We start from the raw sequence: 21,321 nt of genomic DNA, 5'->3' as shown, positions 1-21,321 counted from the left end.
TGTTGTTAAGCATCCATCAACTGCAGAGCTCAGATGTGTGGTATTGAGTTAAAATAATGCTCATGCTGTGTGCTGACAAATTAACTTGTTAACTTGCTTGATATCTTCTATTTCTTAAACTTCTCTGTTACCGACAAAATGCAATGCCACTCCATATGGACACTCAAATAAACAAACACTCATCCATTAAGCCTACTTTTAAATTTATTAAAAACACAGAGAGTTGTGCAAAATAAATCTCATAATTTGCTTTGCATCCACAGACAACATTTAAAAAAAGAAATCAAATCATCAGTTATGCCTCACACACGTTCTGTCAGATGAATATATATATATATAAAACCTCTGTTATCCATACACAGGCAGTATATTAAAAAATTAAGTAAAAAAAAATACTGATAAGTAACACTAATAAGTAATACTGACAAAACTCTAACAGCCCCTGGATTCGCATCTAAATGTACAAAATGACATCACAAATATAATTTGTATATTTTTCAGTTGCGTCATCAATGTTTCGCTAATTTCTGACAATGTATGTTTCTTTTGACCCTGACCAGGATTTTCCCCACCTGGTTGAATATTATTAATTGAAACATTTCCCTATTATTCAAATTCTTTTCCTATATAGTTTTAACCAATCACACTAAATCCTCTTACTAATCGACAAACAAGTGTTTCAGTAACTCTACAAATATTAAGATCGCTAGCATCCCTTCTTCAACATTTTCATTTGTTTGAACTTTGTTCCTTTACTTCAAACAACAGAAATTCAAATGCATTATATTCAGTGTCAACACAGGACATATCCTCACAAACATGTCCCATTGCAATGGTTTGAGTAAATGAAAACTGCATTCTGAGATTGACTGGGATCCTTTCCTCGGATTAACGAGAGAAACATTTGGCCCTCATCGTCTCACCACTGTCCTGAGGAGTCAGCGTCACAGCTTTACAGTGTCTTGTGGCATTCGTACCTGATGGGGAAGTGGGTGAGAGATGGAGAACGCTTTGAAATAGGAAAGGGGAGTCACTGATTTCTATTCTCCTGAGTGAGCCTCCAGGTCCGTCATCAGCACATTTCCATCTGACTCTAAAGACTGGGAGCCCGTTTGTCTGTAATAAGCACTTCCCAGAATCGGCATCCCACGAAAGCGTGTAGTGTTCCTCTTGTACACAAACCACATTGCTCCTGCCAGCAGGGCAAAGATGAGTACAGCCACCAGCACTGCTGCAGCAACGACGCCATGATGTGAACCTGTAACACACAACACACAGAAGTCAGGCTTTAGCTTTAATGTGTGGTATGATCACCCTCTGGTTGATTACATGTATGACGATACAAAGTTAATTTCATCTCTGCCAAGGAGGTTATGTTTCACTGCCATTTGTTATTGTCTGCCAGGAGGATTACTCGAAAAGTACTGAACTGCTTTCCATTTAATTATTTGGAGGGGTTGTTCATGACACAAAGAAGAACCTATTAGTTCTGGATAAGAATGTGGATCCTGGATTTTTTGTTTTATTTCTTTAACATGGTAAGATAGGATGTTTCAAATTCAAAACATTTAAATTCACTAGATGTGGATTTCTATTTGGATCTCCACTAAACACACATTCAGACAAAAACATCAGCTCCTTGGCACAGGTAGCACTGCGCCTGTGCTTATGGCAGCTACAGGACACATTAATTGTGTCTTAAATGTATTAACCGTTCAAGTGAAAGTGCACTTTACCATTCAGTGGTTCCACCTCCACCTCAGAACTTCCATCTAAAAAAGAAAACATACAGTGAGGTTTAATATATCTTATTATATATTGTCTTAATCATTATCAATAGAATCTAAAAAAAATATATATATATATATTATTTTACATAATAGTGCAATTTTGACCAATTTTATATTTATGCGAGATATACTGTATTATTGTCATATCGATGATGTTGACTGAAATTTGTCTTTGCGAGATCACTCAAACGTAGATAAGAAAGGTTATTATAGTCACTTGAAATAAAATCACATCTAACATCAACATACTAATACCTGTAGGTCGATTCTCAACAGCAGCAGTGACCCACTCTATGAAGAACATAAGTGCTTTATAAAAAAAAAAATCTGCTTTATTCGCCTTTTTTTCATTAAACCTAGAGATGGTTCGGGAGGTTAACAACTTTGAGATACATGGACCATTCTTGAATCTGTCTGAGTTTGTCTCAATGTTCTTAAGTCTCTATTGACACCCCCATCATTTTTTAGAAAGCTAGAAAAGTTGGACGTGTTCAAGGCAGGGAAACCAATAATATTTCCTAAGGTCCCATAGCTTCCATATGAACTTACCTGAGATGGTTTTGCAGACAAAGCCGAGTCGCTCATTGCACCGTGACAGGTGCCACACTCCGTCACCCACGCTGGTGGTCACACAGGTATCTGCAGTCAGCAGCTTGGAGTCTGGGGCTTTATTAGGCCAGTTGGTGTAATCCATAGGTGAAGCATCCACCCAGGACATAGAATCAGCTAAAAGCACAGAGGGAACAGTTTTGATAAAACACGTGGGTTTGCCGGGAACTGGGATTATTTGATTAGTAGAGGGAGACTAATGGATTCTTACTGTCGATGTTGAAGTGCATTCCCAACCACACGGTCTGTTGACGCAGCCCCGATGACCACAGCTGCTCCAGCACAAAACGGTTCTCTGTCTCGCTCTCGATGGTGAGGACATCTGAGGTGTTGACTGGGAAGTGACAGAAGAACAACAATATCGTCACGACTGTGCAGTTCCAAGGAACAGATTGATTAAAAAAATTAAAAGAATTAAAAAACTTCTTAAGAATTCGATAAGATGTGTGGAAGGTCAATATAAATCCAACTTAAATAGATTTTACTGTTTTTATCAATTTCCTTCAGAGTTAGAACTGAAACACAGTTTTCTAAAAACCTAACCCTTGTCTCAGCAGCTCCTCCCTATGACCTGTAGGGGGAGTAAGCATTCCATGTGGTGGCCAAATTCTTTAAATTAGCTTTTAAATCTTTGTCATCTAGACAAACTCAAAAAAGAAATAAAGAATGTAATCAATAACTAAAATCACACCTTATGGACGCTTACCTTTCTGCCTGCAGTGCTCTCTAGACTGTTCAAATGTGAGTTTGTCCACCACAGGCTCAAAGTTGTAACAGCCGTGTCCGAATTTCACCCACGTAGACGGACAAGCTCCCTCATAGGAGGTAAATGGTTTATGGCCTGGGAGAGGAGGAGACAAAAGGGAGATTGTTGTATTTTAACACAAACGAAACAGACGCAGTGTCGAGACTCAGATTTTCCTGTTTCACTGAAGTGTCACTGACTCGGTGTGGAGACGTGACACAGGGCTCCTGGGAGGGGAGTTTCACAGTCGGCTCTCCGCCAGCCTCCGTTCACATCGATGTACACACACTCTCCTGTCAGGAAGTCGTCTTCGTCATCGTCTGCGTCCCAGTGGGTGTACACAGTGTCGCTGCCATCTGACCACTGGTAATTGATGCCACTCTGTAAGGAAGCACAGTCACAAGTACGTCAGTCAAGAGGTTGCAAGCTGTGGTGGCACTCTCCCTGTCACACTGTTTATTTATAATGCAGCAGTGGAAGTCAATGTATGCATGCACAATTGCTTGCTTATTAGTTTGATTAGAGCTAGAGGTAGTTATACCAGTAGTTTGTAACAGGATTTGGAAAACTGTGTGTAATGATAACTGGTCTGAACTGCCCAAGTTAAAAAAATTGCGTCTTCAGGGAATAAGAATTGTTCAGTTTTCCTGTAGTGATGGAAATATTAAAGTTAAATGAAACCAATTTCTACAGGTGTCCCAGCTTTTGTTTATAACTTATAATACATAACTTCTCTCTCTGACTAAGACTTTCCATGAGGGCTCGTGATACATGAATCTGACTTTCAGAAACCACATGTCTGTGGATAGAGTGCCAGAAGAAAAAAAATGAAGATGGTCTTTAGAACATTTTGTCAATACTTAAGACCTGTGAGTAACATGTTTCCTTCTAGTAAGATTTTGTTCCAAACTATTTTCTTCTACCCAGAACGCCTCTGTGTGTACATAGTCTAAAGAAATACAAAATCTGAAAACATTTTAAGAACAGGCAATATTTGCCAGTTTAAGATGTTGATCATATGTCATGTGTGATTCACTACCAGTTTAAAATTAAACTTATGCATGCTGATGAGTATTTTCTGCATTTCATGCTCAATAACCAGAAAGTTACACAACAATCCCACTCTCATGTTCTCCTACAGCCTACATGGCATAGATAGCAAATCTTAATTCACCTTTTCTTATCCAAGCTTATCTTATCTTAGCATAGCTTAACCAAACTGTATTTGTTTAACTTAGGATAAACTTCTACATTTTGCTGTCGTACTCTATGGGAGAGGTACCTGACATTTTAGTCTAGCTTAAAGTTATATATTTATAAAGATTTTCATCCGTCAAATCACAACTCACCCAACACTAGACGCCACCAATAACATGACAATGAGACTATTAGACCACTGCTCCCAGTCAAGGCAATGTCCACCATATAACTTCCTTTAAACTACAATATGATGGTTTTTGGTTTAAGTAAAGAAAAAAAAAGTCATAACATATTAATGCTGCTGGCTGTGGCTACATATGAACCATCCAGACATGAGAGTGGTATCGATCGTACCCATGTCTTGTGAAAAACAAGTAAATTAGTGTATTTCCCAAAGTTTAAAACTATTCCTGTAAAACTACCTCTATTAAAGCAAAAACACACACAACACCACATCTCTGGCGCAAACAAACAGAAGACACACACGATGCAGAATCATACAGAACATATTGAACGAGAGGATACATACGTCTTGACTATACAGCCCAATCCAGTGGGGGACTGCCAATCTATTGACAAGGACAGTAAGGAAAGCCTGGTGGTAGGCATCTGTAATGCTCACTAGGTCAGAATCATTCTCTATGCACAAGTGCATGGCGTCGTACCAGCTCATGTTGCCAGACACAACCTTGTAGCTGTGGGTCCTGTACTCAATATTATCAGGGAGAGGGTGGTGATAGGAGTGGGTGGGGGGTTTGGAGGTATCTGTAACAAAACAAAAGAGTTGGGGGGTGAGATGGAGATCAGGATGATTACTTAAAGGGATAGTTCACTCAAAAACGGTTCTCAGCCAAATTCAATACGTTACAAGTTTATGTTTGAAGAACTGGTCACCATTGACCTCAATTGTATTCGATTTGGTTGCAACGCTGTTAACCCCTGAACCCAATGTGGACTCAAACACTTCAGCCCCCCTCCATCTGCATAGTCATGAGTAGATAGTGAGTGAATTTTCATTTTTGGGTGAACTATCCCTTTAAGGACAATAATGACTGTCACTCATGTCAACAAAGGAATAGTTTTACATGTTTGAATCTTTATAAAGAGGAAAACTGACTGATCGTCGCAGCAAGAGGAATGCTGACCTGTGGATCCGTTAAAAAGACAAAGGTCATTGAAAAGAGAGTTTATCTCCAACTTGCAGTGAGGAAACTTTTAAAATATGCAGAATTCTAAACAGTGTTTGGTGGATTTGTTACAGCAGCAGCTACTCTGGTTCATGAAGCCGGAGATCATGTGTAATATCCAGCATTTGGTTGTGAATGGGTTACACAGTCAAAGACTCTGGTCAAGCGATTGATTGGCTTTGTTTATTCTCTACGTGAAAACCCATTTCATCGTTCGGACACAGAATCAAACAGAGTTATTCAACACGTGTGGCTGCAGAGGGCGCTGTTGTTCGGTAAAAGAATCATAGTGTTGCTTTAATTTTCTTAAATTTCTCACCGTGGGGAAAAGAAACCGTCACAACTCTATATCACACTTCAAGGAGGTTTTTTTAGACTTGCAGAGATAAAAGGAGAAGTCATTTGAGAAGCTTATGAAAGGCCATTCAGCATCAGAGAGCTGGAGCTGAGGAGAGAAGCTGGCAGCAAAAAGGAGAAAAGCAGATGTGCTGAAAACCCCCCAGAGAGGAGATGAAAGACAGATAATGACGAAGTAAAACCAAAGAGAGAATAACTAACAGGATCTCACCTTGAGGTCTTTGACAGACGAAGCCATACCCAGTCTCACTGCACTTCTCATCATACCACTTTCCCGTCAGGTGGAAGTTGTGGTTGTTGGACAGAACGATGCACAACGGCTCTTTGGCGAATCCACTGAGCCAGTCACTTTCCTGGGAGTGAACATGCAACAGATAAATACACAGATGCACACAGAGCCATTTCATGAACACATGCTGTCTCAGCTCACTGATGTGACACGTAAGGATCTGTTTGGTGTTTGCACAGGTTGTTAAAACCCAGGTCTTAGAGGACTTGGATCTCACGGTCTACTGGTTGAATGATCTGTTTTTGTCCCAGTCGCAGTGACAAAGCTGTAGCTCTGATTCCCAGTCCTGACTCCCACTGTTATATAAAAATGTCGTCTCCCTATTGACCCCTGGTGGCTGGCTGCAGTATAGGTCAGAAAATGTTATTTTTTCAATAGAGTTGGATTTTAATTATTTACTTTATACTACAAAAAAAGGGAAACATCACAATTCGCTTGAAACTCATCGTCCATCTTTATATACAGTCTATGCTTTGACTAGCTGCTCAAAGGTCCACAGTGGCTAAGGATCATATCCAATGTGGTATTAAAAACCACCCATCATTCCAAAATGACGAAATAAACATGATTTCTTAAAAACAAAATTGACACGGATAGATCTACTCACATCGCCACAAATACACATAATAATAACACACAAGAAATAAGTAGATATCCAACAGTCAGGTCAGTTCACAGGAGCTTACTGTGAGGAAGCTTTTTGGTTCAACTGGAGACCAGTTGGTGAAGCTGACTGATTTCCCATTGGTCCACCTCATGATGTCTCCATCACCGAGACCAATCCACACGCCTACAGAGCTGCCCTGCATCAGCATGGTGATGTAGGCTGGGGAAATGTTGGTGGAAAGGAAAATGACAATTTTACATGAATTTTACAATAAGTTTTGATATTAAACAATATGATCTGGTTTTTATGATGTTTGAATCTCATCAGGTGGGTGAACTTTTAACTACCTTGTTCAATCTCGTTTTCTATAGCGACCAGCGAGCCTTGGAAAGACGAGCAGATGGACTGGGCATCCTTCCAACTCTTTCCGTCCTTTGGATTGTCAGGCAGGTGAAGTAAGAGACACTGTCAACACACACACACACAAACACACACACACAAACACACGAACATGAATATAAAATTATTCATTTAATAATTATTTACCTCTCACTGCCAGAACTCGTCTAATAGGTGCCTCCTGTGGTTATAGGTCAATAAGTTGACATTCACTTCTTTACTGTGCTCATAAAGGCGGTTGATAACAGTATGCTTTAACACCAGTGTTTATGGCCTGGGGCTTTTAGGCATCGACCTTGAACCACAGCCAGGAAACTTTGTTTTATGTTGTTCTCATCTCTGTCACTTCCCTCTCTTTCCTGTCAGCGCTCTAATAAAGACATTAAAAAAAGGACATCCATCCATATTTCAAGGCTTTAAATTTAGTTTATTATGCAGAACAATGATAGTTCTGCTAAAGACCAAATCTATTTGAAGGCAGTGGCTCTAATCTGGGGCAGCAGAGTAATACATGAATGAAGATCCATATAACTATTAAGTTACTTCAATGTTTTGAATTAATTTTCCACCTGATGATTTGTCTTATTGGAAAATGTGTTTATAAACTTTTTATAAATATATTGTAGGTTGATGTAAATGGAGGCTAAGAATATATCTAATATGCCAAATGAATTTGATTTAAAATGTTTAATTGGGTCACATTATATTACACTCATCTTGGTGTTTTTGGCGAAATTCCTATCAACAAATATTGTAATTAAATGCTAAAATGTACATTAATGAACACTTTAGTCAGCATATATTTACAAGAAAATTGCACATTTAGATCTAAAGCTCGATGATTTAAGAGAAGATCAGATGGTTTTAGTCTTAACTAAAGTTGACTCAGCTTGAACATCATCAGTTCGGGGTTTATCACTAAGAACATTGTATGTAAATATAAACATTCTGCTTCAGTCCCAGAGGCAGCTGTGACTATTTTAGACCTGATCAGTGGGGAGAACGCAGTAAAATGAGACACTATTCTCAGTAATCATTCAAAAACAATAACACTTTGGATTTCTTAGCATTATATGAACTTGAAAAAAATGGTTTATCAAACAATATAATGTAGTTTTGAGGTGATATAAAGACATTTGTGTTTATTAATGTACTTAAATTTGCCAGCTAATAAATAGTTTATGTCACAAGAAGTGTCTTTTGCTATCTTGTAATTCAAAGACAATGATCCCACACCTGCGACCTGCACCCATTGAACGGTACTAGCTGTTATCCATGCCACAATGCATATTGTACTTTATCGACTACTTGAGTCTTAATGGGAACATCATTTAGAAAATGAACATCATGCTGTATTGGAGAAGATTTGAAACTAGAGAGTGAAACCATGAACTCCCCTGGAAAATGCTAATGACGTTATAAATCAAGTGAGAAGGGTTAAGGTCATTTTCTCATAGACATTAACTGCACTCATTTTCTCAAAACAGTGGAGTCGCCCTCAGCTGGTCATTTGAGAGAATACAGGTTTCAGGAACTTCGGCTTCACTTTAGGTGTAATTTCTCAGACAGATACCCCCAACAACCTGAGGCACTGTGTTTGTGTTTGTGTGTGTCGTTGTGTACATGAGCATGTGTGTGTCTGAACCTTGTGTCCGAAGTACAACCATTTCTCCGGACATCCTCCGATGTAGTGCGGCTCCCTGGGCGTTTCCAACACAGACGCAGTCTTTCTCTTGCACACATAGCCGTGGACATCGCTGCATTTATTCGTTGACCACTTTCCTGCAACACGCCACAAAAACCTCACCTTATTCTAGCATGTTCAAGTACACAGTGCATGTATCAGTGTGTTATTCTGCATGTGCAGGTCTTTACCTGTTGAAGAGGACATGGTGAAACACAATCCTTTTCTCCTCTGGCCAGCGACCTCTTGAGCCCAGTTCTGAAAGTCTACTTCTGTCTTGTCGGTCCACCTGCAAACAAATGTATAGATTCTCTGTTGGCGTCCATGCGGATGTTCTGATCTTCATGAAACTGATCAAGAAATTTGTTTCTTTTATCGCCCAATATTGTAGCAACAGACATCTGCTTGCGACTGAAAACGTTATGTTTAATGTGATCATATGAGCACGCACAGGAAAAGTGGTATTGACTGAATTTATAATAAATGGGAAGAACAAAAATGATGGCAACAGATATACAAACATATATATATTCCGAAGCTTTTCATTTTCTCTTACATCTGTCAAGGAGGTCTTCGCCCCTATCAGTTTGTATGCAGGCTTGCATGTTTATTTTGGCATGTGGATTTCCACAGAACTAAGTGGAAGCATGTTGTACAGGTCAGGAAAGAATTAATCAAAATTTTGAGACGCATCTAGATCAGTTGGTGGATAAAACAATGTGAGGGTGTTATTATTACATTTTCATTTCTCTTTTCGAACAGCTCCTAAATGTACTCACATGACGTCCTCTCTTGGCTGCCCAACGGACAGGCCGATCCACCACTCAGTCGGGCCAAGGGAGAGCTGAATGAAAGAGAGAGAGAGAGGGGTTGGAAAAAAAACTTTACTTTAACCCTACTCCTTTGAAATCCTCTCCTCACTGAGCTGGATGTTTTTTTCAGAGCCCCTCTGACATGAGCGGCCATTCAGGCGCTCTCCTTGGCAAGTGCTTCACTGTCTTTCATCGCCTCGTTTTGTTCCCTTTATCCCTCACAAGCCCCGACACCACAAGAGATTTCTTTAGTCGGGTCCAGAAGGCTTCGGCCAAACAATCGGCTCTTTTCTTGCTCCCTGTGTGCAAAGGCGCTCGAGCACGAACGTGTCAACATATGAGGAGCGTTTCAGCTTTTCAGTGTGTGTCTGTAAACACTTGAGGTTGTATGAGGGATGAGTGTTCACACTTGTTCGAGCACGTGTACATTTCTTTGGCTGTGCACTTAGAGCTAATACTTTGCTTTAACACGAGCAAAGACAGACTTTCTAAATACATGTTTTTACTTTGTTAATAAGTTCAATTGTCCTGTCAATTGAAGTAGTTCTTGATATGAAAACAATATTCTTAAATAGTCTGCTTTAGAAATTAAACGTTACGAAAAACATTTTAAAACTACTGACATCCTGTTTTAATCATATTTTACAGTAGAAATGTACATGTTATCATTTTAGACACACTTGTACTGTACAACAGATAAGTTATATGTCTATTCGTATAGTTTGTGCATTAGTCATAATTTTTTTACTATTGAAATTCTCTTATCCCCAGATTCTCATTTGTAAATCACTTAACTTGGCCAAAAAGGTGCTTTAAACAGCATATATAGCAAGACTGAATATAAAATAATAGAATAGTGACAATACTGAATTTCTGGGTATCTGTGTACATTATATAAGTGGCAGCTGTAACACACCCGCCGCAGGCGTTCCTTTACGAAGTGCTGCTCCTCCCTGGAGTGAATGGACAGAAGGTAGGATCCCATCATCTGGCAGGCCAGAGACACAGCGTCCCAGTCAAACGGCTGCTTCGCCAGCAGGTACTCTGCTCCACGGTAAAACACCCAGGGCTCGCTCTCTGCGGCAGAGCACGGACGACAGTCTTAAAACAGGACCCTTTTTTAATTAATAAGATAATACAGTGGCTCTGATGAATTGAAGTTCTGTTAGGACTTGTGCTGTTTCCCCAAAACTCCCAAAAAGGTAGAGATGGGGGTTGAAATAAAGATATGTATAATATTGAGCTCATACTAACACGATTAAAAGTGTATAAAACATCAACATTTTCAGTTTCAGCTCCTGGAGGCTTCACGTTGTAGATTTTTAGAAACCAAGGTCATATCTTTCCTAGTTGCTTTATTTCATAAACACTTTATCAGAGTGCAAAGTTTGTGTGTGTCAAAAGCCAAAGAATTTAAGTCTTATACTCACCCTCAGTGTACCAGTAGGGTTTTTTCAGTTTTTCACCTGCGAAATAGATCAGAGTTTAGTAGAATCCTATGAGAGGAGTCTGGTGTTGATCGTTGTTACCCAGTGTGGAGTGTAGTGAGGGTGAGGGTGTTCACCTCTGGGCACCTTGCAGACCCACTCATGTCTGGTGTCACAGGGCTGTGGCGTCAGAACGTCGGTCAGGTCACTGTACACGGCACAGTCCCTCCTGTCGTCCTCCTCGTTCTTATCCTCTATGAAGGACGTCACCACCTGCACAAGACAAAAAACTGGAATGGATGAATCTGAACTTAAATGAGGGTAAATGAGACACCTTAGTGGACTTGGCGGTGGGCTTACAAGGGAGCCGTCGGACCACTCCCAGGCTCCGGGATATTCAGGGTCTCTCTTGTTTAATCCCACCCAGAACCAGCGACCCTGCGTTCTGGAAAGAGAGGAGCAGAAGAAAAATCACACTGAAACAGTTATTAAAATACTTCACCAGGCCACTTTATAGAGTTATGAAATCAGAATGAAATCAAAACAAAGCAAGGACAATAGTAGAAATGCTAGCTGGGTGAAAATTTGCCTTTACTGTCCTGTGATGGGAACAAGGTCCCAGCAGAGATTCCTGAGATATATAATCAGATATATCAAATGGATTTGTTCAATCTAATCATCTCACAGTCTATACAAAATATAGTTTGACACTATTTCTCACTTGATTCTGTCCTCGCTGCCTTATGTGCATTAACTGAAAAAAACTGTCTCAACTGATGCATTCATCAGCTTATGTAACATTCCTGCATGCACGAGGCCCAGAGGGCTGTACCAACCCTTTAAACATGGTACTGAGCAGCTGCTTAACAAACACCTGCTCCTCATGGTGGTAGAAGCTTGCGAGCTGAGCCCCGAGGGCCTGGCAGAAGAAGTCTGCTTCCACCCACGAGCGTTTCATCAGGACCTTCTCGGTGTGGAACACCTAGAGGAGCAAACGCACACTGTCAGCACAGAGCCACAGGATCAGTGGACAACAAACTGAACAGAAATGGATCGTATTTCCAGAGAAGACGATCCCAAAGATGATTTCTGTCAATTTAGGTAGCGCTTATCACACTGATATTTGTTCAAGTCTTCATTTATCCAGTAAGTTTTGCTTGTAATTTGTTAATTGATGGTATAAAACAGAAAGAAACATCATGAATGAAAGCTGAGACTGACTCGAGATCAGAGGAGTGTGTGCAGAGATGGGATCATGATACCAGGGCTCCACAACTCAATCACTACTGTGCAGAATCTGGCTCCAAATTACATTATTGACGTTTAAGTTGTGGTTATTTTATCTTCCTTTCTGGATAGTGGGAGGAAGTGGAGACACGTCATCCATCTTTATATTCACTCTGTGGTTTAATCTAATTAACTTCCCTCACACAGGGATGTAACAAGGTGATGAAGCTGAGAGGATGAATCTGAATCGTGACTCAGGACAGAGAGGAGCGAGGAACAGAGAGCAAAGATGATCCAACCTTAAAGCAGTCGAGGAGCCCAGACTGTGATTCCCAGCCTGCAGGACAAGGGGCGTGAGCGTCGATGTGGTGCTCCGGCAGCTGGAGATCGTGGTAACTGCTCACACTCTGCTTGCACACCGACAAGGCTCTGAAGGACCTGCAGTCTTTCACCTCCCAGTGACCCAGAGCGGGTCCACCTGACATCGCAACACAGCCGCCGCTACTGGCTGAGCACAGGGACAAGGACAGCAGGAGCGTAAACACACAGAGTTGTGATTTGCAAATTATGTTTTCATTCAAACACATGCTACCTGGCTGATGTTTGTTCCAGTTTGTGAAGCTGAGGGGAAGAGACGAACTGTTGTGAAGAAGCCAGCTGTACTCTCCTGTCTCCCTGTGATCCATGAGGCCGATCCAGTAATACAAGCTGCTGTTGGTTCCTCTCTCACTCAGCAAACTGTTGACAAACGCCTGCTCGAACCTGCCGACGTGACGAAGAGGAGACAGTGACTCTTTGTTGCCACAAACGGAATTTATTGTCAAGAACACGTCATCCTAATGAATCCTTTACACAATAAATCACCTGTTTTCCACAGTAAGAAGAGGAGCCTTGCAGTAATACCCCATCTGTGCATCTTCACAGCTCTGCTCGTGGCTCGTCACCGTGTAGCAGGAGTGACCATGTCGCTTCCAGCCCTGCAGAAATAAAAACAACACATTAATGGAAGAACTTCATATAAGTAGTATTTATGAAGCTGCTGCAGTCTTGTTCTATAATGTACAAGTCGGTCTGATTTTACAGGTCTAGTCTGAATTAATCAATGAGCTGCAGATCTAAAAATGAAGGAAGATTTTACTCGTTTACTCCTTTACATACCACACAGGGAAAAACTTGTGTCGAGCCAAACCTCCACTGACTTCTCTCAATCTTACCATCACCTGTCATAGGTTATAACAACATAAATGTTTTCTTCTAACACCATAAATAAACTACATAAACATAACATATCATAGTTCACTAGTCAAACTAGTAAGTGCTGTGGCTCTTACAGCATTAACCAGTCTGCTGAGATTTGAGATTTTAAATCAGCTTTCGCTTCTGCTTCAATAGTTAGGGTAGGAGCCAAAATATTTTCTTAGTTAATTTTGCCCTGATGATGGCGCTATAAGAGAAGGTACTACAATGAATCCCCTCAGGACTGTCTGTTAAAGCAGGTCTCACAGCAACAACAGTTGAAGTCACAGGATCACCAGTCGTCAGAAATCAAACTTCTCGTCTTCATTAATGTATTTAACGATCTATCCAATCACAGATGAGATATCTGTCTGGAGCAAAGTGACAGAGCGTGACGTCCACAGAGCCACACCGCTCAAAATAAATATTCACTTTGTAGTTTAAGAACCTTTAAATGTTTTTTCTTTTGGGATCAGTTCCAAAACTCAACAATAATGTTGAATCTACAATAGAAAAATTGTCAAATCTACCAAGTTCTCTGTGTGAGATGGTGTGGTCGCCCATCTACCCCCCCCCCCCCGTCCTATCCATACTCGGGCTCCAGAGGCCAACACTAACATTTACATACAGTTACAATTCAAGTCTTTCTTTAAAGCTGGAGTGTGAAATCCTTTATATCCGGCTGACAGACATTTTAACAACAAGGGAACCACTTCACATCGTTCACTTGCACTGAGCCATCACACAACACAGACACTATCGAGATCAAAGTATTAATACAGCTTTGTTTGCTTAAAAATCGCACGGGGATCGACAGCCACTGCTCGAGCATGTCCACTCATATCGTGCCTTCAGGGCCATATTTTTGACTCATGTTCCAGAGAAGTAGCCAGATGACTCAGGAGTCTGATATTTTCTTGTAAACAGAGTCAAGGAGCAACATGAATGCCAGACAATACGTCAGCAGTCCAGTGAATCAGCTTATTGTGCTTTTGAAGGGTTGGGGGGGGGTGGGGGGGGGGGGGCAACGTGCTCAGTGGTCGAGCTGCAGCAGGCTTGTGGCTCCTCCTGGTGCACGTCCTGCTCTGTATGGAGCTATTGTAATGCAGCTCAGCACGTCATCCGTGTGGTCCAGTGGACACAGAATTAAAATGTCAACAAATCGGATTTCCTTGCAAATCATTTGGTTCTGTGAGAAGCTAGGAGGAAGCTTTCACCGTGCGAGAGCAAAACTTTTAACATCTGCCGTTTTCATGCATGTGCAGCGACATGTTTGTTTGTTTGTCTGAGACTTGGTTGAAGGATGTGATATCGGTTGGGAAGAACCCGTTAATAATAGATTTTGGTGCAGCTCCCGATCACGGGGCAGATGCAGGATAATTTTGTATCTTTCTTTAACATTGTGAGGGCATTTTATTTTTACGTTTTCATTGATTTCTCAGAGAATAATTCATGGTGTCAATTTTTCTTTTTCTGAAGTTTTCTTGATGAATCCAGATTGTTAAAGGGACTGATATTTATGGGTTTTATGCAGTTTGGTGCAGATCTAAATAAAAATGCTGTTCTTTTGAAAGTAAATGTGGTTTCATGCTGGGCCTTGACATGCATCTTGTGCTTGTAGATGTTACCTTAAAGTCTTATCAGATGACACTTAAGACAATCAAATTTAGTTTCCTATTCTTGCTCAAAGGCACTTCAGCCTGTAGATCTAAAAAAAATGTGGATGTGCATTCTTGCGCCTACCTCAGGACAATCCTCGTCCCAGGATCCCGAGGGATGACCTGGGTTCTGGCTCCGCCTTCTGCACACAGCCGGCAGTCGCTCGTCACATGACGCTAAGAGCCAGGTGCCTTTCTGTGAAAGGAGATCAACCGACAAACGATTACAAACACTGAAAAAGGATCAAAGCTGTTATAATCTGATGATTAATCTACTGCTTAAAAGGAACAGAATGATTATTGGATATCATATCATTCCGTTAAAGTTATTTGATGGTTCCAGCTTCTCAAATTAGACACATGATGCTTTGCTTTATCTTGAATTATGGAACATTTAACGTCTTGAGGGGGGTCGAGTTTGCATGTTCTCACTGTGTACAGTCCAGAGACATTGGGGTCAGGTTAACTGGAGACTATCCTTGACTACGTGAATGTGAACATGATTGTTTGTCTCTGTATGTCGGCCCTGAGGCATCCTGAAGGTTTCCCACCTTCCTGTCTGCTTTGGCACAGAACGTTGCATCCGTCAGGTTGCGAGGAGGATGATACTGATGCCAGAGAGTGAGAGTCACCGGTGAGCCATCCGACCACTCTACCGTCGGCAATGTCGCCGGCTTCCGAAGACCGATCCACACCTCCAGACCGTCCCCTGAAACTGAGAAACATGGAAATACACACAAAAGGGAATTTACACCAGACATATCCCAAAAGTATCCAACAGAAAACCATGTCATCTGTATTTGCACGACGCTCCTTACAGTTAGCCAGCAGCTTCAGCAGCACCTCCACCTCAGACAGTGAGTTGAGGCTGGTGAGGTTAGCGCCCTGGGAGCTACAGGCCCCGGTAGATTCCTCCCAGCTTCCTCCCTCGGATTCTGACAGGACTCGGTAGCAGAAGCCGTTATGAGGCCACCAGCCATTCGCACACTCCGTATGGATATACTGCCAATTCTCTGTGAGAGGAAGAAGAATCAGGAGAGGAGGAGAAATCAGAAGAGCACAGACAAAAATAACAACACACATTCACAGCAGACATTGTTTTGGTCACGCCGCCGACGGCGCTGCAGAGAGACGGGTCAGAAGTTCACTCCCCAGGTGCAGTGCAGCTGTTCCGCCCACGAGCTAAAAACAAAGTGTCCAGCACAATGTGTACTCTGACGGATAATTTACCTCTGACACAGTCAAGACACCTGTGAGGATGAAGGGGAGTTTGTCAGGTGTAAATGTGTGTGAGAGTGTGTGTGAGTGTGTGTATGTGTGTGTGTGTGTGTGTGTGTGTGTGTGTGTGTGTTTGTGCGTTTCTCACCCAGTGGCTCTGCTCTCCTGGTGTTGTTGGGGGTTTTCTTACAAATGTAAGGCAGCGCAGACTCACAGGAAAGGCTCTGCCAGTGACCCTCATAGGCCGAGTTGTACACTCCACACTGTCTGTTGTCCTTCAGCGGGCTGGCAGGCAGAGCTGATGGGAACGCAGTGAAGGGAGGATCAAGAGTTATTATTAATAACTGTAATAATTAAGGATTTCCTTGGCCAGAGAGAATAACCATCATAACCACTGCATTGTGTGGGAAATCATTGTGGTACTAGTATAAAGCTGTTGCCAAGGACACTCAGAACTATTGGCTCTTGGATCAAACAAATAGTCAGTACCTGTGGTAAAATTGACCAATGACAGAGGGGCACCATCAGACCACTGCCAGCCACGGCCGTTCTTCAGATGGTTAAGACCAATCCACACCATCACTCCCACACTTGCCAGTCGATCTAAGGCAAGAAACCAAAACATGCATTTTGTGAACGAGGTCAAATCACCACATTCTACAACTGTGCATCAGCTGAAAAAAGATAACCCCCCTATGAATCCACAGTTAAATGAACCACATTTAAATCCAGATTTTTAAATCAAATTGCACCAATTTATAGGAATCATCCCCTTAAATATGCCTTTTCCATGAAGAGCCACGAATTATTCAAATCAGTGTTTGGGGATCCATGAAAATCTGCTCAGTAGTTTTTGTATAATCTTTAAACCAATCAGGTACCTACCTCTGATGTACCTGTGCTCTGCCAAGCTGGTGATGCTGAGCAGGTTTCCCCCTTGGGCCTGGCAGGTTGACTGTGCCTGACTCCAGGTCAGGATGGTGTACAGGTTGAACTGGTAACATGCGTGCAGCTCCTGGTTTGACTCCCAGAAATGCTCACAACTGGAATCTATGAATAAAGACATGATTTAAGAAAAAAAAGCAAAAGGAAACTGATATGTGACGAGATGGCATGATATTATTTTGTATACATGGAGGGAGTGAAGGGAGACAATAAAAGGACATTGTGATCACAGCAGTTTTAAAGGTATAAGATACATTTATTAATCCCACACACATGCACAGACACACTCATGCAAATGGGGGGAAATGTGTCCTCTGCTTTTGACCCATCTGGTGAACAGCCATGCACAGCGCCCGGGGAGCAGGTGTTGGGGGAGTAAGGTGCCTTGCTCAGGAGTACTTAGACATGGTTGGCATTTGGAAATTTACCGAAACAAATCTCACTGGGAAAAAAACTATTTTTATATGGTAAGAAGTATGTTGTGATCTATGACCCTGGTTCTAGGGCATTCATGTGTTCCAAACTCCTGGAAACATGTAGCAGGGATACGGAGTTGATGATTGATGTTGGGAGAAAGAGAATGTGGTGGAAACTTCAGCAGGTCAGGGAACGCCAGCTGAGAAGGCAGCCTTTCCTATGTGGCCCCGGATGAATTTGTGTTCACACAGCGAACAGAATGTGGCCACATGCTTCCCAGACCACATCCGGATGTGGTGCTGGGAACATGACTGACCACTGGTGATCGGATCACTTGGGACACATGTTAACACCAGGTCCGATCAGGGTCCTAAAGGTTACAGGTTTAGGTTCAGGGCTGTGTTTAGGTCAGTTCTTCATTGTGGGCCTTGGACTTGTGCATGGGAGGCAAACAATGTTGGGAGGTGTCCACATACTTGTCAATTTTCTTCCTGCCTCTGTAGTGTCTGTGTTTTACCTTGGACCGGACAGAAGCCCCATCTTTCAGCTCCGTCATAGCGAGTGGTGGTAGAACACCACTGCAGATGGTCCTCACGCCCCTCACTCGTGCACTCGTGGAACCATTTGTTGTTGTATTTAAAGGGCAAAGCGCAGGGCATGCCATGTGCGTTCCCCAACAAAGTGTGGATATCTGCAAGTAAAACACCCGGCGTTCATTTTGAAAACTTGTTTAATATGACCGATGAGCTGTTGTATTAAAATGCAGGATATTTCAGGTGTTTACCTTCATATGGATACGAACAGGGCCCTTCTCTCGCTGTGTTGTACCTTTTCCACACATGATGAGAGTTTTTCTTTACTACCAACAAACGTCCGGCCACGGCAACCTTCCACTGGGACGCCCCGTGCAGCATCTTTCCACTGCAACGCCACCACAACACGGGCTGAGCCATGTCGCACTCGAACGTGCCCAGAGGCTGCGTGGGGTCCGACATGTTGAGGCCTAGGCACGTGCTGGTGCCCACGTTGAAGAGGCGGTGCTGGGAGACCCACTTCCACAGCATGCGGCGCGTCGGCCGCTCGCAGTCCTCCAGCACCAGGTTGGTGCGGTCCACGGTGACGCAGCGTTTCAGCGGCTCACTCTCCAGGATGAAGATGCCCTTTTCTGGAGAGAGATTGGTGAGGGGCAGGGAGAAGAGGGTGAGTCGAGCAGAGGAGAGGGAGGCATGAAGAGGGGTGAGAGATTCAGAGGAACAAGTGAAGACGTGATTGTGAGTGTGAGAGAGGAAGATGGATGGACATGTGTAAACAAGAGGGTAAAGCCTGATAAACTCTATGTGTCTTTTTAAGATATTATGCATTTTTATAGTTGCCCCTATTTAATGTTTCTCCATCATAACAAAGCCATATTTTCCACAGATCTGTATTTCAACAGAATTAGTAAGTTGTTATTTTTTCCCCATTAAGATCGCCACCAAAACAATGTTATATTGAAGCTAGACTAAGATCTAGAGCAACTTTTTATCTTCTAAAACAATGTTTTCTCTTTGTGTCAGTGGATATTCTGACAAAACATAGAATGCATGCTCATTGTATACAAATGTCAAGGAGATAAACAGAAAAGTGTTCTCTTCCTCCAGGTCACTGTAGCACACTGAAAGATTGGATTATTAATTAGATCAAAGGCATTAATCAGGTATTTTGTCCATAACATATAAACTTAATATAATACTTTTTTTTAAACAAAATAGGGATTACTGGAAATAATGTATTAAGGAAAATGTGGTTTTCTGTAAATAATTTATTTAGACAAAATGTTTTCGAGAAATAATCTATAAAAAAAAATCTTGTTTTCTTGAAAAAAATGTTTTTGAAAAAATATAGTTTTCCTAAAATAGACTAATAAAGAAATTATGATTTTCTTGAAATACTCTAGGAAAATATTGTTTTCTTGATGCAATGTAATCAAAAATACATATTTCTTGCATATATCTATTCAAAACAATATGGTTTTCTTGAGATAATTAATTCCAGAAGAAAATCTGGTTTTGTTGAATGAAAGTAAAAGTGAATGAAAGTAAATAAAAGTCGTTGTGTGTCTTAATGATTGTAGTATGCTCATGTATTATTATTATGACTGTTCACAGATAATAAAAGTTTATGACTGGTCTCAGACAATAAAACTCAAACTGTCCACAGGCAACCAGGCGTCTGGTGAGAGGTTCACTGACCCTCCAGGAAACTGGGTCATTTCAGAACCACCTCTGAGCCCAGCTCGACGAGGAACACGTTGAAACGATTAATCGAGTTTTTCTTTACGCAAATTCACTTTCCAGTTTACCGCTGCACGTTAGAAAAACACGAGGGAAAACTCCACAACGAGAAGATGTGGGGTCGCTTAGCAGGAGGCCATTCGGAGGAGAAGCAGCTGCAGCAGATGCAGAACTTACTGTAAAACTCTGAGAGCTGGTTCCTCTCCAGCACCTCATCGTCCTCCGCGCACCCGCAGCTCCTCCACAGTAACACCGCCACACAAAGAGTCGCCACGACGGAGAACGAGTCGCTGCAGCGGGACCACCGCGTCGACATGTCGGCGGAGAGAAGCGGCGTCGAAGCGCGAGCGACGGCACATTCCGAGACTCCCGCCCGGACACTGAGGCTCCTGCTGCTCGGTGTTTTCTTCCAGAGTCGAGAGGGAAGTTTGGCCAAGTTCAGACGAGCGGCGACGTCACGTCTGACGGAAGAGCTGCCGCTGCTGCTGCCCGGTCTGAGCCGAACCGAGTCAAAACTGAACCGAGCCGAGCCGAACCGAACCGAGTCAAAACTGAATCGAGCCGAGCTGAGCCGGGGGAAATTTAACCAAGCTGAGCTAAACTGAGCAGAGCCACAGGCTGCATACCAGACGGAGACTGAGGGACCTCTGTAAACAAACAAGTAGTTAAAGATAGACAGACTGACAGACAGACAGATTTATATAAATATAGACAGATAGAGAGACAGACAGACAGACAGAAAAATAGGTAGACAGACAGACAGACAGACAGACAGACAGACAGACAGACAGACAGATAGATAGATAAATAGATAGATAGATAGATAGATCAACAGACAGACAGACACAGTCTACAATAAATGACAAGCAAATTACAAAAATAGAAATTAAATCTGTGAGTAAAGTAGATAAAAAGCAGGAGGGAGAGTTGTTTATGCTCTAATCTGTTATTTATGATTAGAGTACATATACGTTCGTCTGCATTTGGCGGAAAGTTGCAAATTTAAATGTTGGACCAAAAGTACAAATGTGTGGGATCACTTTTTTTCGAGTCAACCCTTTTTTTTTTGCCCAAGCCTCAGTTCCCACTGAGCTCCTCTTAAAACCACTTTAAATTGTGTTCCTCTGAAACCTGATCTTATCAGTGTCATCAATATCTGTCTGGGTTTGACAAACACATAATGAAAAAGTCCAGTGTTTCCCCCAGTAAATCTGTCAGTCAAGGTGGTAAGCAGGTGGCGG

At 42.0% G+C, this 21,321-nt stretch overlaps 1 protein-coding gene across 1 annotated transcript; it reads right to left on the bottom strand.

The window, feature by feature from the left end:
* Positions 1 to 184: 184 nt before the first annotated feature.
* On the bottom strand, positions 185 to 20,745 carry pla2r1 (phospholipase A2 receptor 1). Its single transcript, XM_062379380.1, has 30 exons — positions 20,258 to 20,745; positions 18,592 to 18,972; positions 18,325 to 18,498; positions 17,331 to 17,495; positions 16,935 to 17,048; positions 16,594 to 16,743; positions 16,046 to 16,240; positions 15,779 to 15,942; positions 15,313 to 15,423; positions 13,198 to 13,310; positions 12,926 to 13,095; positions 12,633 to 12,841; positions 11,943 to 12,088; positions 11,467 to 11,551; positions 11,244 to 11,379; positions 11,110 to 11,145; positions 10,596 to 10,756; positions 9,647 to 9,711; positions 9,059 to 9,156; positions 8,829 to 8,965; positions 7,132 to 7,249; positions 6,864 to 7,003; positions 6,100 to 6,241; positions 4,874 to 5,109; positions 3,345 to 3,525; positions 3,106 to 3,240; positions 2,611 to 2,733; positions 2,340 to 2,516; positions 1,737 to 1,772; positions 185 to 1,258 (listed from the first exon to the last, which is right to left on the bottom strand). The coding sequence occupies exons 1-30, from the start codon at positions 20,394 to 20,396 to the stop codon at positions 1,041 to 1,043; spliced, it is 4,455 nt and encodes a 1,484-aa protein (XP_062235364.1). The 5' UTR covers positions 20,397 to 20,745; the 3' UTR covers positions 185 to 1,040.
* Between the last annotated feature and the right edge of the window lie 576 nt (positions 20,746 to 21,321).

The sequence above is a fragment of the Platichthys flesus genome, chromosome 1 (assembly GCF_949316205.1).
Source record: "Platichthys flesus chromosome 1, fPlaFle2.1, whole genome shotgun sequence".
In the NCBI taxonomy this organism is placed as follows: Eukaryota; Metazoa; Chordata; class Actinopteri; order Pleuronectiformes; family Pleuronectidae; genus Platichthys; species Platichthys flesus.
This window is presented reverse-complemented; position numbering and strand designations above follow the sequence as displayed.